The sequence below is a fragment of the Muscardinus avellanarius genome (assembly GCF_963383645.1).
Source record: "Muscardinus avellanarius genome assembly, chromosome: 7".
In the NCBI taxonomy this organism is placed as follows: Eukaryota; Metazoa; Chordata; class Mammalia; order Rodentia; family Gliridae; genus Muscardinus; species Muscardinus avellanarius.
The window spans coordinates 31,585,282-31,607,020 of NC_137793.1; the positions used below are offsets into that span (position 1 = coordinate 31,585,282).

Below are 21,739 nucleotides of genomic sequence, written 5' to 3' on the forward strand. Positions count from 1 at the left end.
GGCTGCAGATGCGCTCCCAGGCAACACGCTCAGATGACCTGGCCGCGAGGTGACCCCCACATTCCTTCCACTCAGTTCCTCCCTGGCCCGTGTTCCAGTCTCACCCAGCCCCTTCGTCTCCAGCAACCCTTGGAGTCTCCATCTGGCAGCTTTAGTGCACGCTGACCTCCAGGAGAAAGGGAGGAAGCCTAGGGAGTGGATGCACAGGCGTGGGCTCAACGCCCGACTCTGCCCCCTCAATAACTGGTCAACCCTGAACAATTCATCACCATGCACTTGACTTATCCCATCAGCCAACTGGCTCAGAGAAGATCTCTCCTACAGGTCTAAAAGGTTTACCAGATGAGATATTACATAAACCTTTTTGTTCCGTATCTGGCACATATTAAATATTCAATAAACACATTAAACATTATCTGTTATTCCTTGCACCATGGTATTCCAACCATCACCACCTGTGGCTGTCCTCATCCTATCGTGACTATTAAATTTGATAATAACTGAACCCGTGATTCCTTTCCACCCAGCTCCATTGCTCCTGCTTCTAGAACCTGACCCCAACTCCCCTTCCCTTGGAATCTCTCTGGGAATAGGACGTGCAGACAGGTAGCCCTGCAGTGTGCATCTCCTCACCAGGCCTGTGAGTTCACAGAGATGAAATCCAAATGACCTAGATTTAAATAATCAAAAGGTGCCAGGCAAGCCGGGAGTGATGGCGCACGCTTGTAATCCCAGCATTCAGGAGGCTGAGACCAGAGGATCATGGTTTGCGGACAGCCTCAGCTCCTTAGTGAGGCCCTCTGCAACTCAGTGAGACCCTGTTTCAAAATAAAGAATTAAAAAATAGGGCTGGGGGATATAGCTTGGAGGTCAAATGACCCTGGGTTCGATCCCCAGTACCACAAAATAATAATAATAATAGTAATAGTAATAATAAAGGCTTCAAAGTTCTCAACCTGTGAGAAGTGACTCTGAGCACAAAACCTTTATGTGGGTGGATTTCACACTGGCACCCTCTGCCTTATCTGCAGGGCCAGGAAATGAAGTTTCAGTGAGAAGGGTATTGTATCCTGTTTGACTCAGGGGAGCCAGTCCTGATTGATTCTGCTGGCCGTGCTTTGCAGGAGGCAAGGCTGGCAGGGAGTGTGGAGTGTGAAGTCCCCCCTCGTACCGGGCCGCTCACTCTGAAACAGCAACCTGTGAAACATACCGACCGGAGGACAAGGCTGGGCACTTTGGCTTCACCTCAAAGTACCCTTTGTTCACTGGCTTTATGGCACTAAAAAGGCAAAATGCTGACTCCACCGCATGCATGAAACAACAGATGATAACTTAGGGGTTTTTCTGGGATGGTCCAAGCCGACAGATGATAAACAGATTGACACAATAGCAAAAAAAAAATAATAATAATAAGGCGAGATTTTTCTCATTATCAACCACACGTTTTTGACAGAATTTGAAACTGGGAATAAAAAGAACCTGGTATAATAATTATATAATATCTATTCTCATGGCTCCTATTCTTAAAAATGTTCACAAATAAAGAATAAAAAAATAGGGCAGGGGGTGTATCTCGGAGGTCAAATGCCCCTGGGTTCCATCCCCAAACCCGCAAAAAAAAAAAAAAAAAAAAAAAGTAACTTTTTCACAAATCTGTATTTTGTATCTCAGGAAGAAGTATGTTTTTGGAAGATAAGTGTTAATACATTAAAGACTTTCTTTTTTAAACAAAAATTAGTGGTGCATAATAAGTATTCAGACCACTGGGTTTAATTGTAACATTTGTACATGCGTATAACATAAATGAATCGATGTTGGTGCATGGTAGTCACAAACAAGAGCTAGGTTTGCACCTCTTTCTCATTATATATTAACTCTTGCAGTGAAGTTACTTTCCTCTCTGAGACTGTTTCCTACCTGCTAACTAGGAATTTTGGTGCCTCCAAACAGAGGTGGCATGTGAGGATAGGTGGAATGTGTAATGGACTCCTTGGCATGAGATTTGTTCTCAAAAATTGTCCCTGCTACTGTACAACAAAAATCATGACTTCTAGAGCTTGTTCTCAAAGTTTCCAGTACAAGGTTCAACCTTTCTGGGTGCAGTGGTGCACACCCAGAGTTCCAGTATTTGAGAAGCTGAGGCAGGAGGATTGTAGGTTTGGGGCCAGCCTCAGTAACCCTTAGCAACTCAGTGAGACGCTGTTTCAAAATAAAAATAAGAAGAGCTAGGGTATAGCTCAGAAATAGAATGCCCCTGGGTTCAATCCCCAGTACCATATTAAATAAATAAATAAATATTCAACCCAGGTATAAATTTTTCTAATGACAACTCTCTCTATGGGCTTCATTAAAATCATTTAAGGGGGTCTTGTGTTGAGACATCTATTAACACTTCATTCACTTACTAATTTACTTAACAAATATTTACTCAGAACCCATTACAGATAAGGTACTGTGTTAGGTATTATGTGGAATATAAATGAGATCTCCACCTGTCCGTCTAATGATTTGACATAGTTATCAAATATTTTCTGAGCACCAAACTATATATAAACAACTCTTGAACTACCTACCATGTTGAATAAGTAATTATTATAAAAATTAGCCTTGCCCTTCAAAACCTTAAAATCTAACCAATGATATACTTTTTGTAGCCCAGAAACTATGTAGGGAGCTCCTAGTAGGTATCAGAAAGTGAAGACTTCGAGTACCAGCCTGGGACAGTTCCAACTAATCTTGCAGGCAATGAAGAGTAACGGGAGGCTTGTGGACAAGCAAACAGCATAGTTAAAGCTGTTTCTACAGAGATGCATTTGGTGATGGCACCTGGAAAGGGTCAGCGGGAGGGAGTCTACAGACAGGAAAGATAAGGAGAAATATTCTACCTGGAAGATTATTTTTAAGAGGGTAATATATTTTAGTATCTTTAAGTCCACTGGATGAAGCCCGGACAATGAAATACGTATTGTGATGTTTATAACGTGCATAAAATACTGTTTTAAATAGTTGCTTGGCTACATATTTATTAAATAAACTAATGACTATGCATTTATGAGATTTTTAAAGTTTATGATATGTTCATTTCACTTTAATTTTTATTAGTGTATTGTAGTTATATATCCTTGTGAGAGCCATAGTAATATATTCACACATGCACAAAACATCACTTGGTCTGTTTCCTTCCCTAGACCTCCCATTTCCCCTCCCCGCCTCCTCCCCGCAGTTCTCTTCTACCTCTCAGCTGGTCTCTCTCCTCCTTTTCATGAGGTCCCTTTTCTTCCCTATTTCCTCTCTAGCTTCCACGTTGGAGAGAAAACATGTGGCCCTTGACTTTCTGAGCCTGGCTGGCCTCACTTCGCATGATGTTCTCCAGTTCCATCCATTTTCCTGCAAGTGACATAATTTTGTTCTTCTTTATGGCTGGGTAAAATTCCATTGCGTGTATACGCCACATTTTCTTTACTCGTCTGTTGACAGATACCTAGGTTGGTTCTAAAACTTGGCTACTGTAAATTGTGCTCCTATAATTGTGCTCCTACTACATGGGGGTATATATATATATATATATATATATATGTATATATATATATATATATTATATAGTGTTTTATATATATAGTGTTATATATATAAATATATATAAATATAAATATAAATTATATATAAATTATATATAAATATATATATAGAATATAGTGAGATATATATATATATATAGTGTTCTGACTTTAGTTCTTTTGGAAAGATAAGAAGTGATACAATTGGGTCACATGGTGATTCCATTTCCAGTCTTTCCAGAAACCTCATGGAAGTTACTTTTAAAGATAACATTTATCAAGCTGGATGCAATGGCACATGCCCGCAATCCCACTGACTCAGGAGGCTGAGGCAGGAGGATGGCAAGTTTGAGGCCTGCTTGGGCAACTTAGTAAAATCCTGTCTCAAAACAAATAAAAAAATAAGTAAAAGGGTGGGGGATGTAACTCAATGGTAAAGCACCCTGGGTTCAACCCCCAGTACTGAAATAAATAAAACTTAAAAGTAGCATATATCTCTGAGATTTAGATACCTGGAGCCATGCTCTGTGGCAGGATGCATTTTTCCTTATATTCAGAGGAAGATACACACTCACTAGAAACGGCTGGATCCTTGGAGGGACCTTCTTTACCTGGAGAAGATAAAATGAAAGATCATTTGTAAGAGTGTAAGCAAGTTGTAAACAAGTCAGAACTATGGACTGCAAATTTTTCTCAAGTGCCAATTTTTTTTTTTTTCGGGACAAATGGCATGAGAGAATTCCCATTGCTATCACGAGTGCCTTTCAATTATTTTGCAGCCAGCTATTATCAAAGAACCGTCATGCATGCTCAGTCCTGCATCAGACTCTGTCCCCATTTTATTGAAGTAGAAGAGATTCCTACCAAGCCAAGTTCTATGGCTCAGTACACCCAACATGCTCAATATATGTGGAACCTCCACAGATTATTATAGGCCTGACTCAGCAAGGTCAGTGGGTGAATAATGAGAGGACTGGAGTAGGATGGACGGCATCGTTAAGAGAGGAGGGGGAATGGTTGTAATGGCCTGAAATGTGTGATTGTCCCCAGACTATAATTCTGTCTGCCCACTAAATAGGTTCCTCTCTAGGACTTCTCATTTTCCAACTCTCCAAAAAAGATCCGTCTTTGTAACTGTAGAAGCAGAGTGAAGAGGAGAAGAGAGATCAGGGCACAGGGTGGTTCAGGACTGGGGAGGGGGATGTAGTATTTTGAGGGCAGAAAGTCAAAGAGAAAGCTGAGCGTTCTGGTGCACACCTGTAATCCCAGTGCTTGGGAGGCCGAGATAGGAAGATCTCAGGTGCACAGTCAGCCTCAGGAACTTGGGCTCTCAGCAACTTAGTGAGACCCTGTTTCAAAATCAGAAATAAAATAGGAATAGGGGGTATATCTCAGAGGTAGAATGCCCCTGGGTTCCATCTCTAAATTCACAAAGAACATTAAATAAAGTCAAAGAGAAAAAAGTGCGGTTGTAAAGAACAGGGAGGCAGATGAGATGTAAAAGAACAGGGGAGTTTCCAGAGAATGCGAACCTCCTTTGTGGTAGCTTCAAAACACAAGGGCTGGGCGTGTTGACACACACTTGTAATCCCATCGCTTGGGAGGTTGAAACAGGAGAATCGCACAGGTTTGAAGCCAGCCTCATCTACTTAGTGAGGTTTTCAGCAACTTAGTGAGACCCTGTTTCCAAAAAGTATTTTAAAAAAAATAGGTCTGGGAGTATAGCCCAGAGGTAGAAAAGGCCCTGGGTTCCACCCCTAGTACCACAAAACACACACACATACACACACACCACAATGAAACTCAAGTTTTTTCATGCATTAATTTGCTCTATCCTTTTGACCATGAAACTTCTCAAGGATTATACCTTGGAGTCAGAATATTATAACATGATCCTGGAAAGAGGGTTAGGAATCTTGGCTCAACCACTGTTTGTGAGTCACTCCATCCTCCCAGATGAGCAGACCTTCTAGCCCTTGCTTTCTAGACCTGCTCTTCTAATGATCCAGCCCAGGAATGTGGTGGGGGGCGGGGAGCAGTCACGCTCGTTGCTGTTAAGCTTGAACTGAAACCTTCATATCGCTGTCAAGAACCTTCGTTTCCATTTCTGTGCCTAGGCAGGGAGATTTTAATGTGCGAGTGGAGGACCTTTCCTATCTTCAGAGCGGGAGGAGTTCGTGCTGTTTCAGGGTGATGTACAGAGAGAATGAAGTGGACTTCAGCTCTTAGGCAGAAGCAGAAGGAGGCATCAGCTCACAGTTCTTCAACCAGTAAATCTCGTTAGGTGTTCAGCGCTGAGAGCTAAGCGGCTTAGCTGGAAAGCTGGCAGTAATGAGCTACAGTTGAACAGGATCATTCTGTAGCTCTCTCCCCACCCCACCCCCACCGCCCTGGGAACCAGAAGCAACTGAAGCAAAAAAGCCCCAGCTTGGGAATCATGAGATACAAGAATGAACACAAAGCAGGTCTTCCCGTACCCTAGCTAAGTGACCTTGGAAGAGAAACTTCACCTCTCTCCTTTTTGAGGTTTTTAATTTCCCCATTTATAAATGAAGGATTAGCCTTAATTAGTGCTTCTGAGTCCTGATTACCTATTTGAACCACCCAGGTTGCTTCTTATTTATTTATTTATTTATTTATATTTTTTGTGGCACTGGGGATAGAACCCAGGGGCATTCTACCTCCAAGCTACACCCCAGCCCTATTTTTTATTCTTTATTCTGAAACAGGATCTCACTGAATTGCAGAGGGCCTCACTAAGTAGCTGAGGCTATCCATGTACCGTGATCCTCCTGTCTCAGCCTCCCAAATGCTGAGACTACAAATGTGTGCCACCATGCCTGGCTCCGGGTTGATTTTTAAAAATTCTGATGCCTAGGTAAAGATTCTGCCTTTTGCGGTCTGTGGTACAGCCATAGGTTGCTTTCTCTTTCTTTTCCTTTAAATTCCCCCAAATGATTCTAATTGGAGCCAGTGTTGAGAACCACCTGACTACACTTGAGCTTCTCAAACTTTAATGCGTGTATGAGTCACCTGGGTTACTGATAAATGCAGATTCTGCTCCAGCAACTGGAAGCTGACATTCTGCATCTTAATATGTTCCCATGTGATGCCCCCATCCTGGGTCAAAGTTTGACCAGAGGCTATAGCAAACCCACAAACATATTTTCTTCTCCCCTCCACACAGTGAAATTTTAGTTTGAAGTGCCTGGCATTATTTAGAAATCAGAATATTTTGTATAACCCAGATACTTGGGTTTGCTTTGAAACCTAGATCTGTCCTTGCGACTCCTTACTCTCACATGGCAATAAGCAGGAGGAAACTGGTTGCTGTTTCTCCATAGGATATTTGTTCTCCAGCCTCCATGAACTCCATCCATCCAGTCATTCGTTGACTTCTGGCCCCATGGAGGAGGAGAGTGCCTACTTGTGGAACTCCCTAAGAAGAGATGGTGGGCTGAGAATAAGGGCTTCCAAAGTGAGCTCAGCTCCAAGAAGGCAAGTCCAAGGTGGTGAGCCTGAGATGAAGCAGGGGAGCATAGCATACCTGTAATCCTGTACTTGGGAGGCTGAGACAGGAAGATCTTAGGTTCAAGGATAGCCTCATCAACTTAGCAAGGCCCTGTTTCAAAATAGGGTCTATTGCTGAGGGTCTATGTTGCTAAGCTGGCCTCAAATCTCCCTGTCTCAGTCTTCAAGTACTGGGATTACAGGTGCACAAAATAAAAATAACAATAAAAAGGGCTGGAGGTGTAGCTCAAGAATAGAATGTCCCTGGGTTCAATCCCTAGTACCAAAAATAAAAGATATGTGAAGTTTGCAGCAGAAAATTACAGCTTTGCAAGATGTAATTTGTGGGCTCTCTGCCTCAAAATTAGGTATTTATTTTTTAAAATGTCTGGGTTGGACATGATGACACATACCTGTAATCCTGTACTTAGAAGGCTGAGATTGGAAAATCACAGGTTCAAGGCCAGCTTCAGCAACGTATAAAGACCCTATCTTAACATGAAAAATAAAAAGAACTAGAGGTGTATCTCAGAGGTAGAATGCCCCTGGGTTTAATCCTCAGTACCAAAACAAAAATTAAAACAAAAAAGATAGTTGTATAAAATGAACTTATAGAAAATATAGATGACTACCTGTGTGATCTGAAGTTGTAAGTGATTTTCCAAGGAGAATGGAAAAAGTGCTACCTTCAGAAGAAATACTAGAGAAATCATCATACATTAAACTTGAGCCTAGAGTATACACAAAGAATGCTAAAATTCTTTAAGAAATAGGTAGGCAACCTACTAGAAAAATGGACAAAATTCTTGAAAGGCATTTAATCAGACAATATCCAAACAGTAATTAAATATATGAAAATCTGCTCGATTACATCAGGAAAATAAAAACCAAAACCACAATGGAACACCTCTACACACCTAAAATGCAAAGGACAGATTTAACACGGTGAGGAAGACTACAGAACGAGAACTCTATACTTCATGTATGAGAATAAACTTTATATTGTTTTCTTTGACAAACTGACAGTTTCGATTCAAGATGAAAATACGTATGTACTAAGACTCAGCAATTCCACTCCTACATATATACCCAAAAGAATGCATACATATGCTCACTGAGAGCATCTACAAAGGTGTTCAGAGGAGCCCTATTCCTAACAGCCAAAACCTGGCAACAACTCAAAGTCCATCTATACTAGAATGGATAAGAAAATGATGATATCTATAATTCATCCCAACACTTTGATAAGAATTAATAAGTTATAGCCATAAAAAACAACATAGATGGGTATATTTATCTCATGAAAATTCACCATGCTATACACATGATTTCATGCACAATTTTACATGAATGACAAATTTTAATTTTAAAAAACTGTATCCTGGCAACCTTTCCCTTCCTACTCTACCTGGCAATGTCTAGAGGTAGAGACTGGGGATGTGTGTTTTTAATTAGCACCTTGAATATTTCTGAAGTCCTCTAGAGTGTGAGAATTCTCAAACCGATTCACCTAAAGCCCTGGACCCAGAAAGCTTCTTGAGAACAATAAAGAAGCTGGGAATGAGAAAGAATGGAGTCAGTTTTCTATCAGGAGGGCAGATACTAGTTGCATGGGGACTTGCAGTGTGCAAAGCACTTTTACATATAGAATTATATTTTGGCATGAAGGATTTTCTTGTGTGTGTATGTGTGTCACTGGGGACTGAACCCAGATCATTATACCTCTGAGCTACACCTCCAGCCTTTTTATGTTTTATTTTTTAAACAGGGGTTCACTAAATTACTGAGTGTTTCTCTAAGTTGCTGAGACTGGCCTCAAACCTGTGATCCTCTTGTCTTGGTCTCCCAAGTACAGGGATTTACAGGCATGCACCACCACATCTGAAAAAGAACCAGAGATGGTTCAAAGAAACAAAAATCTGTGATACTAGGAGAAAATACGTTAGAAAAAATATAAAATTTTTTAATGACTAAAAAAAAAAAACCCACAAAAGATGTAGGGTTATTGCTGAACCATTTTTAATCTTTTCTAAGCTTTTGTTTACTTTCCAAATACTCTGTAGTGGGCATGCATTTGTTTTCTAATGCTGAAGAATGAAAAATGGCTAAAAATGAGGGGCAAACAGACAGCCCTAGACTTGGACCTTTGCTTCATCTTTCGGTTATCTGTGTGAACCCAGGCCACGAAGTTCCTGTGGGGCCAACCCCCTCCCTAGCTCCAAAAGTAAGCACCTACTCAAGCATAAGCCAATAGGATACCCTGTGCCATGGTCATGTGACCAAAGCCAAGCCAAGGAGAATTAGTCCTAGAACCCACAATGCTCCTAGGCTTGAAGAGATGATACAGAGATTTATTTTACAACTGCCAGCTTGACTTCCAGAGACTAAGCCATTTTTTATTCCCACCAGTAGTGTCTGAGTGTCCCAGTTGCTTCATACCACAGCAATACTTATCACAGCAGTCTTCCCAATGTTGGCCTCATTCTCATATGTATACAGTTTTATCCTGCTTTTTTTTCCATTTGTATTTTCCTATTAACTAAGGATGGTAAGCATTTTGTCATTTGAAGTGTGTGTGTGAAAACAGAGAAGTATGTGTGAAAATATTTTACATTTTATTGAATTTCTTCTTATTTTTGAGTTATGAGAGTTTTTAACATATATGTTCTAAATACAAGGATCGGATACATGTTTTGTAAATAGTATTTCCCCAGTCTGTTGCTTGGTTTTTTTATTTTCTTGGCACATCTAGACAGGTGGGAAGACAGATCACCAGCCAGGACAGGAAGGGTGAGCTTTGCCTGCACATGAGATGGTGGAGGTCATGAGCATGAAATTGGTACCTATGATAGGGACGAGATGGGAGGAGCACTTACAGCAGACAGAGGTGATTAGAACAGATCCAGTAAGCAATGAGGAGCTAGGACATTCTTGAGCATGGGAATGACATAATAAAAGTGAACCTTCTGTGTGGGATGGTATAGGAAGAACAAGGGGAGCATGAGAGGCAGAGAGGTCCACTGAACATCTCTATGGTGATCCAGGAGAAAAGTGTGAGAATATGAATTGTGGCGACACAATGTGAGAGAATCGGGTAAATTATCCTGTTTTAAAGTAAGAAAAGAGAAAGCCTCTCCACCTATTGGTTAGGAGACATAAAGATAGGGAAGAGAAAATAATTACAGAAAATCAATGTTGGAAAAGATTTGAGAGATCACTTAGTTTTACTCCTAATTTTACTGTTGTAAAACTAAGGCCCACTGAGAGGCTGAGACAGTAGGACTGCAGGTTCGAGGACAGCCTCAGCAAATACTGAGACTCTCATTAACTAAGCGAGACCCTGATTCAAAATAAAAATAAAATAGGGCTAGGGTCGGGGTGTGGCTCAAAGGTAGAATGCCCCCTGGGTTCAGTCCCCAGTGAGAGAGAGAGAGAGCGAGAGAGAGAGAGAGAGAGAGAGAGAGAGAGAGATTGAACCCTAAGGCCCAGAGAGAAGTGGTGATTTTATCAAGGTCACACAGCAAGTTAGCAAAAGAGACAGAGCTATTTCTACCACATTGTCTGACCCTGGAGCTCTAAAGACTAAGGTCTGTGATGATCAGGAAAACATCTCACATACAGCAATTTGCTGAAAATGAGAATTCATTTTGCTTTCTCCTCTCTTGGCTTCTCTGCTCCTACCCACTTACCACCACCTCCAACTTAAAGAAGAAAACCAAACAGTAAACCTTTCCTTGCATGCTTTCTTCCTCCACCCACATTTTTTTCTTCTTCTTTGACCCAACAAGCATACCATCAGCAGTTCTTATGATGTAAGCCCATATTTTCTTTGCTGGGACAAATATCAAATTAGAACTACAGCTACATCTAGCCATATGGCTGTATCTCAGATCATAATGTTTGAGGGGGGAGCAAGTTGCATAAGGTGTCATTTTATTTAAGTTTAAAAGTCTGAAAAACAATTCTTTGCAATAATCATGGGTGCATGAATCAGCAGTAAGAACACAAAACCACTGAGTTCATGAAAGTGTTTAACTTTGGTGAGGGAGAGAGAGAGGAATGAGATTGGGAAAAGCTACCCTAATTGAATCCTTCAAAATATAAGAGAAACAAATAAAAAGCTCTGAGGCCAATATGGCATAAAGTAGAAACTTGCTGAAGTGAGCTTATGATTCTAATATTCTACACTATTGCTGTGTTCACAGTGCCTCGGAATCCTTTTAAAATTTTTGATTGTTTTGTGAGCATTAGAGGTTTGTTTGTTCGCAGTACTAGGAATTGAATTTAGGGATGCTCTGCCACTGAGATATTTTTAGCCCTTTTTAAAAAAGAATAATTGTATTAATGCTTTGTAATCATATACCTCATAGTGAGATTCAAAGTGATACATGCATCACCCATCACTTGAAGTGTTTCCCTCCACATCCCACCCCGCCCCAGATTGGTAGTGATCTCTCCATACATGAACATTATTTGGTCTGGTTTCTTTCCTCAAGCCCCTTCCCTCCTCCCTGACCTGATCCCCTTCCACTATTCTACTGGTCTTTTACCTCACTTATCTGAAGTCCCTTTTCTTTCCTGTTTTCTCTTTAGCTCCTATAGATGAGAGAAAAATATATGACCCTTGACTTTCCTTTCTGAGACTGGATGATCTCATTTAGCATAATGTTCTTTAGTCCCACCCATTTTTATGCAAATGACATCATTTTGTTCTTCTTTATGGATAAATAAAATTCCATTATGTATAGATATATCATATTTTTCTCATTTCATTCATCTGTTGATGGACACCTAGATGGGTTCTGTAAATTGTGCTTCCATAATTATTGGTATGTATGCATCACCATAATATTCTAACTTTAGCCGGGCGTGGTGGCACACGCTTGTAATCCCAGCATCCTGGAGGCTGAGACCGGAGGTTCTCAGACAGCCTCAGCTACTTAGTGAGGCTGCCTACAACTTATATATACAACTATTTCTACAACTTACAATATTTCTACAACTTAGTGAGACCCCGTTTCAAAATAAAGAATAAAAAATAGGGCAGGGGGTATAGCTCAGAGGTCGAATGCCCCTGAGTTCCATCTTCAGACTGGCAAAAAAAAAAAAAAAAAAAAAAAAAAAAAAAAAAATATATATATATATATATATATATATATATATATATATATATACACACACACACTTTAATTCTTTTGGAAAAATACCAAGGTATGGTACAAACCAACCCTTTTATTTTGAGATCAGTTCTGGCTAAGTTGCTCAGGCTGACGTTGAACTTTCATTCCTCCAGCCTCAGCCTCAGGAGTACTGAGATTACAGGCTTTAGCCACAGTGCCCCACCCACTGTTTGCATTCTGGATTTCCAGTTAGTAATATTGATGATTTACATTTACCAAAAAGTTTAAGAGGAAAATTTCAGACATTGGTGATCAATATAGGAAAATGTCCTACATCTTCTCTTGAAGAATCTGGCAAATTTCTTCAAAAAGGTTTTGAAGATAAAAGATAAGAGCTAGAACAAACTCTGACATGACTTTGTGATCTGAAGGGAGAAGTTTTAGTTATGAGGCCCTTAAAAGTGGGAGAGTCAGAGGTAATGGCAGCTGACCAAGGACTGCCCTCTTAGCACATGCAAGCGGGGACTTCTATGAGCAAACAGGACACATCAGAGTTAGATGCCACAGGCAGAGTCCATGACCGCACCACATCCCACGTCACAACAAACTGGCCAGGGCTCCACACCAGCACGGCTCCTTTCCTGTCTCCCTTACTCCTCACTGGTTTGGTCCTCACTGTTAACTCCCACTTAGACAGAAATTATAGCAGAAGCAGCCACAGAAACATGAGCATGGACTTCTGCTCCAGTGGAATCAGAGGAGAGGTCCAATTTGGCAGACAAGGAAATGGCCTGTAATTACTGAGGGGTTATTGGAAGTCAGACCCCAGTCCAAGTCTATGAGATGAATTATTCAGTTAAATCTTCACAAAAGTTCCATGTGATAAGTGCTACCGCTAGATCTAGTATCTGGCTAGGAAAACTGAGATACAGAAAACATCAGAGACTTGCCCAAGGTCGTACCACTATTGAATCACTCCAAGATGTGTCTTAGACTCTCTTCTGTTTCTCTAGCATATATAGGAGAAGAATAGGGATGTTTACATCAACTAGCCTCAGACCTATAATACTCATATCAACCTCCCCAAGGAAAAGCCCTAATGTGTATGGGGCATGAAAAGCTTCGAGAGCTATAAATATAAGTTTATAGAAAAGTGAAACCAGGGGCCCAACCAGTTATCAACAGCAAAAAATAGGTGTAAGAATACAATAATCGGATTAGAGTGCCATAGACTTTCAAGGAAACCATCTTCAGTATCCGTGTCTCCGTTTTGCACTACAGAACTCTGTTCCGCTGAAATCTTTGACAAAGGGAAGTAGAGCTGCTCTGGCCGGAGCTAGAGATCAGGCCACAGCAGAAGAGCTCCCTAAGCAGTTTGCAGCCCCCAAATTTTATAAATGACCAATGCCACCCTGAGAATGTAATATGTTAGGGTCATAAAAATGTCACTAAACAGGCTTAATATTTCTTATGCCTAATTAACTGCATTTCTGGCTATTTTCAGTATTTCACATGTAGGCTTAACCCCACCAAAATCCTAGAGGACAGCATAATGAGTTCATAAAATCAACAGAGAAGGAAACTAAACCAGAGAAAAGCCAAATACATTTCTTAAGGCAAGTAAAAGATCCAAGATGAAAGCCAGTCACGAGCCTCAAAGATGGGGTGATTAAGCACAATGACACCTGCCTAACTGGAGGCAGAATGAGTCATCTCTAGAACCCTAGTCTGGAAGTTCAAGACCCAATGATACTATGTACTCCCCCAGGCTATGCCTGCTTCCATGGGGTATAAGCACAACTGGATTTAGAGAAAGGGTCTAAAAAGTGTGGCATTCCCAGAAATCTGGAGAAGCAAAAAGTCTCAGCCTTTTTGTACCAAAGGTGCTCCTTGGGATTTGTTTGCCTCTGGTTTTAGGAGGCAGGGGTGCCTCTTTTCTGGGAGGTACACCCTACCATACATGCCAAGAGGCCCAAGCCAGACTTCTAACAGAAGGCAGAACATGGCTGATGGAGGTTCACTTTAAGACCTCAAATTCCTTAGATGAACACATGTGGCAAGACTTCAGGGGAAAACTGGCTACAGAGAGTGAAAGGCCTTGTCTAGAGGGTGCTCCCTAGCTGCGCTCTCAGGAACATGGTGGTGCTCCAGAAAGACAGAACCCTAACAGGGTTAGAAACTAGTCCTCAGCACAGTAACCCTCTACCTCCCGCAGGAATCCTAAGTCATCCTACCTTCCCCTGAAGCCACCGCCAATCCCAATCAATGTCCTACAAGAGGCCCATCTTGGTTCTGCTCTGAAAAGTAGCACAGACCTTGTATTAGGGTGACCAGTCATCCTAGTTTGTCTGGAACCGTGAGGGCTTTAGCTCTGGCTGCATCCTAAGAAAACCCTCAGTTTCAAGCAAACCAGGATGGCTGGTCAGTTGTGTCAAGTCTCAGAAGACTTGACAACTTAGAGCAGTAACTCTCTGTGACCTCAACTGGATGTGCCAGAAACCACTGTGAACAGGTAGGAGGCAGGAAGCTGCCTGTTTTTCTTCCGCAGCAGTAATCCTGACGAAAATAGGATTGAAGGGCCTGAGGCCAAATTTATGATGGCCCATAGGGCGCAGAGGAACTCTGCTGCTGGAACTTTCTTCCTGTCCTGGGGAATCTTGGGAGGAGAGGAAGGAAAGGCTTAGTCACACCCTGGGAGTGGCAGCCAAGAGCAGCCCTGGCTCCCCCTCTGCAGAGAGAGCTCAAAGCCTCTTTCTTCAGCCTGCTTCCCAGGCTTTGCTCCCTTTCAACAAAGCCAGAATAACAAATTATAAATAAATAAAAAATAAAAATGACCTAGGGAGGGAAGAAAGGTGCCACAAAGCTCGATCATCTTTCTGTCTTTGAAAGGGCAGCTTCCCCAACCCAGCAGCTCCCTGTGTCTTCTGTGGACCAGCCAGCTTGGCCAAACCAGAGGCCAGAGTCTCCCCCTTCTCCCTAGGAAACTCACCTGGGCTCCAGGATAGACTCCGCTCCCTGGGGATGCAGAAACAGCCACCCATGTGTGCACCATCCTTCCCAGGCCAAGGCCCCAAGGAACATCAGCCAGAAAACCCTTGGGAGCCTCCCCACAATGTCCCTCCTCCCACCACCTCCTCCCTGCCACACTGGGGACCAAGGCCGCTCAATGCACAATGAGGTCTTTGATATCCTGGCTGCAGCAGAGGCCAGGGAGGATGGGCGGGGCCAGGCAGCCAGCAGGCTGATAGTCCCTGCACTGTCAGGCCTCTGCCTAGGGAGGTGTGTGCTCCTCCCGCCTCCTGCTCCACAGCCTACTGCAGGCCTCTCAGGCTGAGGCACATTCTTCACATTCTAGGATTGAGATACACAGTTCGGGCCTTGTGGGGGCAGTCAAGGCAGAGGAGGAGGGCAGAGAGCATCCCAGGAATCAGCTCTGCTCTTGCTCCCTCCCTGGCTGACTTGGCCCCAACACACTCCCCTGCTACCCCTTGGAAAGCGATCCCCACCCAGCCTCTCCCTGCAAAAGCCTCCCTTGGCTCTGATAACACTGAAACTGTGGGCCAGCTCCTCCCTGGTGTGCTTGCAAACCCCTATCTGCAGGCTCCCAGCGTCTCCCAGATTACCTGAGGTAGCCCAGCACTCTCAGGCAAGGGGCCAGAGAAGGATCAAATACATTTAAGGCTACAGATGTGTATGGAAAACTGGCCCAGCCAAACCAGCCCCTTTTCTGTTTAGGATGGGCAGTGAAGCGGGAGGACGCAGTTGACATGATGTGATTAAATTTCAGAAAATGTCCCTTGAGACCTCTCATGGAAATGTGGCTGAGCTCCAACAAGGCTACCCAGAGGCATGATAACAACCAAGCTCCAAGATCCTCGAGCACTCAATGGTCCTTTCACACCCAAAGCAAAGGTCAGTGGCAAGCAGGCCAGAGATGAGGAGGCGGCTAGGAGCAGGCAGGGTCCTGGCAGGCCATGTTGCAGGAGGAATTCATCAGTTCCACACCCTGACCGGGGAGATGTGAAGGCTGAGCTCGGAATCAGCCTATGAAGAGGCCAGGAGTGCCCACCAGTGTTAGGTCATTAGACAGAAATGAGCAGGTCAAACCAGGCATGGTGATGCACACTTATAATCCCAGCATTTGGGAGGCTGAGACAGGAGGATCAGGGTTCACAGACAGCCTCAGCTACTTAGTGAGACCCTTTGCAGCTCAGCAAGACCCTTTTTTAAAATAAAGAATAAAATAGGGCTGGTGGTGTAGCTGGAGGTAGAATGACCCCTGGGTTCCATTCCCAGTACTGTAAAAAAAGAAGGAAGGAAGGAAGGAAGGAAGGAAGGAAGGAAGGAAGGAAGGAAGGAAAAAGAAATGAGAAGGTCAGGGCAAGGTTGGGACAGATCACAGGGGAAGTTAAGAGAGTCCTCATGAGTGGAAATATGGGACTACCCACTTAATTGTGGTTAGAGAACTGCAGGGATATCAGGAGGCTAAATTTACCGTAGGCATATTTCACACACACACACACACACACACACACACACACACACACACACACACACGATCTCACCCTGGGGAAAGTTTCCAACATGGAGAGAATAGCAGAGACACACTATGCTGTGGCTCAAAAAGAGATTGTTGCCTCCCCAAACACATATACCCAAGGGGAAAGGCTTCTGGACTGAGTAAAGTCACCACCTCCAGGGCTCAGCAGTGTTCACTCCAGAAAGCAGCCTATTCCAGATCCTGTCTCTGAAATGCACCCCTGGGTTCCATGCCTTCTCCCACCCCAGGGAATGAACTGTCCCAGACTCTCACTCTAGGGCAACCCCTGCTCATGGCCTCCTCTTAAGCTGTGCCCCACCACACACACCTCCCTAAATAAGCTTCTTATGTTCCCCTCAGTGTTTTCCCTTTGAAATCTTTCTCTCGGAAAAAGCAAGCATTGAGGAGGAGATCGGTGCCCTATAGCAATTCATTTCTAGGAGAGTTTATCACCCTATAACACACCGCGCACAGCAGCCCCCCCATGGGTCAGGCATGCTTCCAGTCCCCCTTCAGTGAGTCGCAAGCACAGAATGCGTGCACTCAGTGTACCTGACTTCATTTAAACCCCATGCAGTCCCATAGCATGGGCAACATCATTTTGTTTCAGAAAGTAAGACAGTAGTGAAGGGACACAGAATTTACCTACACCGCTGCCCCCCCCCTTTATTAATGTCCGAGTTAGGATGAAGGCCAGTTCATCCTAACTTGGACGCCACAGCCCAAAACTGTCGCCTTTCTGAAATGTGGGCTCCTTCCACACCCAGGACTCATGTGAGAAAGGACTGAATCTGAGGCCTCTGGAGCCAGCTGAGCGCTCACTCAAAGCCCAGGAGAGGAGGTCTGGGGCGGGCGGGGGACTCGGGCCCATGGCACTATGATCCCACTTGCCAAAGTGGACGTTTTTCTCTATGCACATCTGTTTAAAGTATCCATTTCCCACCACATGCCCCAGGCCCCTCCTTAACCAAAGCACAATATGAATTAGCCTGTTTACTTGGGCCCAAGATAAAAGGACAAGTGTTCCTTTTTAAAGGAAGCCATACAACACTCCAGGAGCTACATGAGAATCGGACAGTGAGGAGAAGCCATGTTCTAACTTACACATGCAAACAGAGGCCCAGGAGTATCATTTTCCCTTGATCTGTCTGCATGCCGCTCTTATTTAGGGGCAACTACAGTCAATAACTAAAAATGATTAAGGTGACACCCTGAAGCGAATGGTTGAGACATGCATTTTGGCAAGTCTGCAATGAATAGTCCATTCCTGAGGAAGTCACTGCTTCCCCTGCGATGCAAGACACTAGCTCTGTTCTGCATGAGTAGCTTGGGTGAATCTGTTGGAATAAAGAGATTTACAGACAGAACAAGCTGGAGAGGCAAAGGCCCTGAGGCGGGCAATTCCATGGCAGGATAAAAGAAGAGCATGTGTGGCTAGAGCCTTGTGAAGCAGGGAAGGGTGTAGACATGAAGTCTGAGAAAGCATCAGCGGGACCCGCTGTAGTACTCAACACTGGGAGCAGCGGCAAGCCCCAGCTCCCAGCTAGCCACGGGATGACTTGGAGAAGCAACAGTCCTACCCAGTGCACTGTGCTGCTGAGCTAGGGGAGAGTCTGTATAGGAGTGAGTATATTCAAGGTATTTTTTACCTAAAGTTTTTGTTTGCCTGCCTGCTTGCTTTTCGTAGTGCTAAAGATCAAAGCCATGCCTGGCAAACGCTGCACCCTGTGCCACACCCCCAACTCAACTTACCATATTTTCATCTTCTGACAGGTGTACTGAGCTGTAGCGCCATCATAAGTACCTTCACAGCAACATCTAGACTGATGTTTGACCAAACAACAAGCACCATGGCATAGGTCAGATGACACATAAATTAACCTTCACAAAAGATGTATTGATATACTAAAGGTATGAGAGAGAAAAAAAAACAGCAAGAAGGGGTGTTTCTAAGTTTTTTCACCTGTTGCAATAACAAATCTGTTATTTTGTGAAATGCTGAACACACTGAGAGAGAAACTTTGTAGCTGAGGCCACAGGTTTGCTTTTATACATGTGAAGTTTAAGAGGCTTTTAGTACAGGCAAGCAGAGACAGATGAAAGAGTCTGGAGTCAAATTGGTTTTACTTTTGGAAGTCTATGTGTGTAGGTAATATTTAAAGTCACAGGACTGGATGAGATCTTTCAAAGGAGGGCTATGAGGACAGAATATTGAGGACCTGTCAAGACTGAGCCGTATGAGATTCAAATTTTTATAGAAAGAAGTAAAGAGGAGAAACCAGCAAAAGACACTGAAGAGTGGCCAGTGAACGAATGGGAATCAGGAGAATTAGGTCACACAGAAGTTATGGAAGAAAGAGCACTGCTGATGAGGAAGGTGCAGACGGTGAACTTGCCTCTGGCATCTCAGTGCAACCCTGCAGATCAAGACCTAACTGGGGAGGGTTCAGGAGTGTGCGTTAAAGAAAAGAGAAACTTCAATTCATCACGGTCACCATCACCACCCAGGATCTGTTGTCCCCTCATTATTTGCTTGCTGTATGGGGTGCAACTCAGACGTATACAAGAGCGGCAGCCAATGAAGGTAGGTGAAGCTGACTGGGTGACAAGTGGAAGTGGACTCTAGATCCAGGATGGAACCCAGAACACTTGTGATGTGACACCCAGCCTAAAAGGGATGAGGGTCAGCAATATCTCTAGGATGATCAGAAACACTTGAGATGTGACACCCAGCCTGAAAGGGATGAGGGTCAGCGGTATCTCTAGGATGACCCGGAACACTTTTGATGTGACAACCAGCCTGAGAGGGATGAGGATCAGGTTATCTCGAAAATGACCCGGAACACTTGTTTTGTGACACAAAGCCTCAGAGCGATGAGGGTCAGTGCTATCTCCTGATGACCAGGAACACTTTTGATGTGACACCCAACCTGAGAGGGAAGACGGTCAGCACTATCTCTAGGATGACCCAGAACACTTGTGATGTGACACCCATCCTAAAAGGGATGAGGGTCAGCATTATCGCTAGGATGACCCGGAACACATGTGATGTGACACCCAACCTGAAAGAAATGAGAGTCAGCACTATCTCTAGGATGACCCGGAACACGTGGGATGTGACACCCAGCATGAGAGAGATGAGGGTCAGCGCTATCGTTAGGATGACCCAGAGCACTTGAGATGTGACACACAGCCTAAAAGAAATGAGGGTCAGCGCTATCTCTAGAATGACCCGGAACACTTGTGATGTGACACCCAACCAGAGAGGGATGAGGGTCAATGCTAGCTCTAGGATGACCCAAAACACTTGAGATGTGACACCCAGCATGAGAGAATTGAGGGTCAGCGCTATCTCTAGGATGACCCGGAACACTTGTGATGTGACAACCACCCTGAAAGGGATGAGGGTCAGTGCATTATCTAGGATGACCCGGAACACTTGAGATGTGACACCCAGCCTGAGATGGAGGAGGGTCAGCGCTATCTCTAGGAAGACCCGGAACACTTGAGATGTGACACCCATTCTGAGAGGGGTGAGGGTAAGCACTATCACTAGGATGACGCAGAGCACTTGTTTTGTGACACAAAGCCTGAAAGGGATAAGGGTCAGCACTATCTGTACAATGACCGGGAAGACTTGTGATGTGACACCCAGCCTGAGAGGGATGATGGTCAGCACTATCTCTAGGATGACCCGGACACTTATGATGTGACACCCAGCCTGAGAGGGATGAGGGTCAGCGCTATTTCTAGGATGACCCGGAACACTTGTGATGTGACACCTAGCCTGAAAGGGATGAGGATCAGCGCCAAGTCTTGGATGACCCGGAACACAAGTGATGTGACACCCAGCCGGTGGGAGATATGAGGGTCATCACTATCTGTAGGATGACCTGGAACACGTGTGATGTGACATCCAGCCTGAGAGGGACGCGGGTCAGCGTTTTTGCTAGGATGACCCAGAACACTTGAAATGTTACACACAGCCTGAGAGGGATAAGGGTCATTGCTATCTGTAGGATGACCCAGGACACTTGTGAAGTGACACCCAGCCTGAGAGGGATGAGGGTCAGCGCTATCTCTAGGATGACCCGGAACATGTGTTTGGTGACACAAAGCCTGAGAGGGATGAAGGTCAGCGGTATCTCTAGGATGACCCGGAACACTTTTGATGTGACACACAACCTGCAAAGGATGAGGGTCAGCGCTATCTCTACGATGACCCAGAACACTTGTGATGTGATACCCAGCCTGAAAGAAATGAGGGTCAGCATTATCGCTAGGATGACAGGCATACTTGAGATGTGACACCCAACCTGAGAGGGATGAGGGATAGTGTTTTCTCTAGGATGACCTGGAACACTTGAAACATTACACCCAGCCTGAGAGGGATGAGGGTCATCGCTATATCTAGGATGACCCAGAACACTTCTGATGTGACACCCACCCTGAAAGGGATGCTGATCAGCGCTATCTCTACGATGACCTGGAACACTTGAGATGTGACACCCAGCCTGAGAAAAATGAGGGTCAGCGCTATCTCTAGGATGACCCGGAACACTTCTGATGTGACACCCAGCCTGAGAGGGAAGAGGGTCAGCGCTATCTCTAGGATGTGCCAGAACACTTAGGATGTGACACCCACCCTGAAAAGGATGAGGGTCAACGCTATCTTTAGGATGACCTGGAACACTTGTGATGTGAAACCCAGCCTAAAAGAGATGAGAGTCAGCACTATCTCTAGGATGACCCGGAACACTTGTGAGGTGACACCCATCCTGAAAGGGATGAGGGTCAGCGCTATCTGTAGGATGACCTGGAACACTTGAGATGTGACACCCAGCCTGAAAGGGATGAGGGGATGCGCTATCTTTAGGATGACCCGGAGCACTTGTTTTGTGAAATAAGCCTGAGAGGGATGAGGGTCAGCGGTATCTCTAGGATGACCCAGAACACTTTTGATGTGACCCCCAGCCTGAGAGAAATGAGGGTCAGCGCTATCTCTAGGATGA

General features: G+C 44.1%; 1 protein-coding gene across 1 annotated transcript in view; it reads right to left on the reverse strand.

The window, feature by feature from the left end:
• Positions 1-15,228, reverse strand: part of SH3TC2 (SH3 domain and tetratricopeptide repeats 2) — a gene marked incomplete at both ends in the record, with an annotated part of 61,153 nt that extends 45,925 nt beyond the window's left edge. The window contains 2 exons of the mRNA XM_080699571.1: positions 4,070-4,168; positions 15,177-15,228. Of these exons, the coding sequence (XP_080555697.1) occupies positions 4,070-4,168; positions 15,177-15,228 (151 nt within the window). The remainder of the gene's footprint in view (positions 1-4,069; positions 4,169-15,176) is intronic.
• Between the last annotated feature and the right edge of the window lie 6,511 nt (positions 15,229-21,739).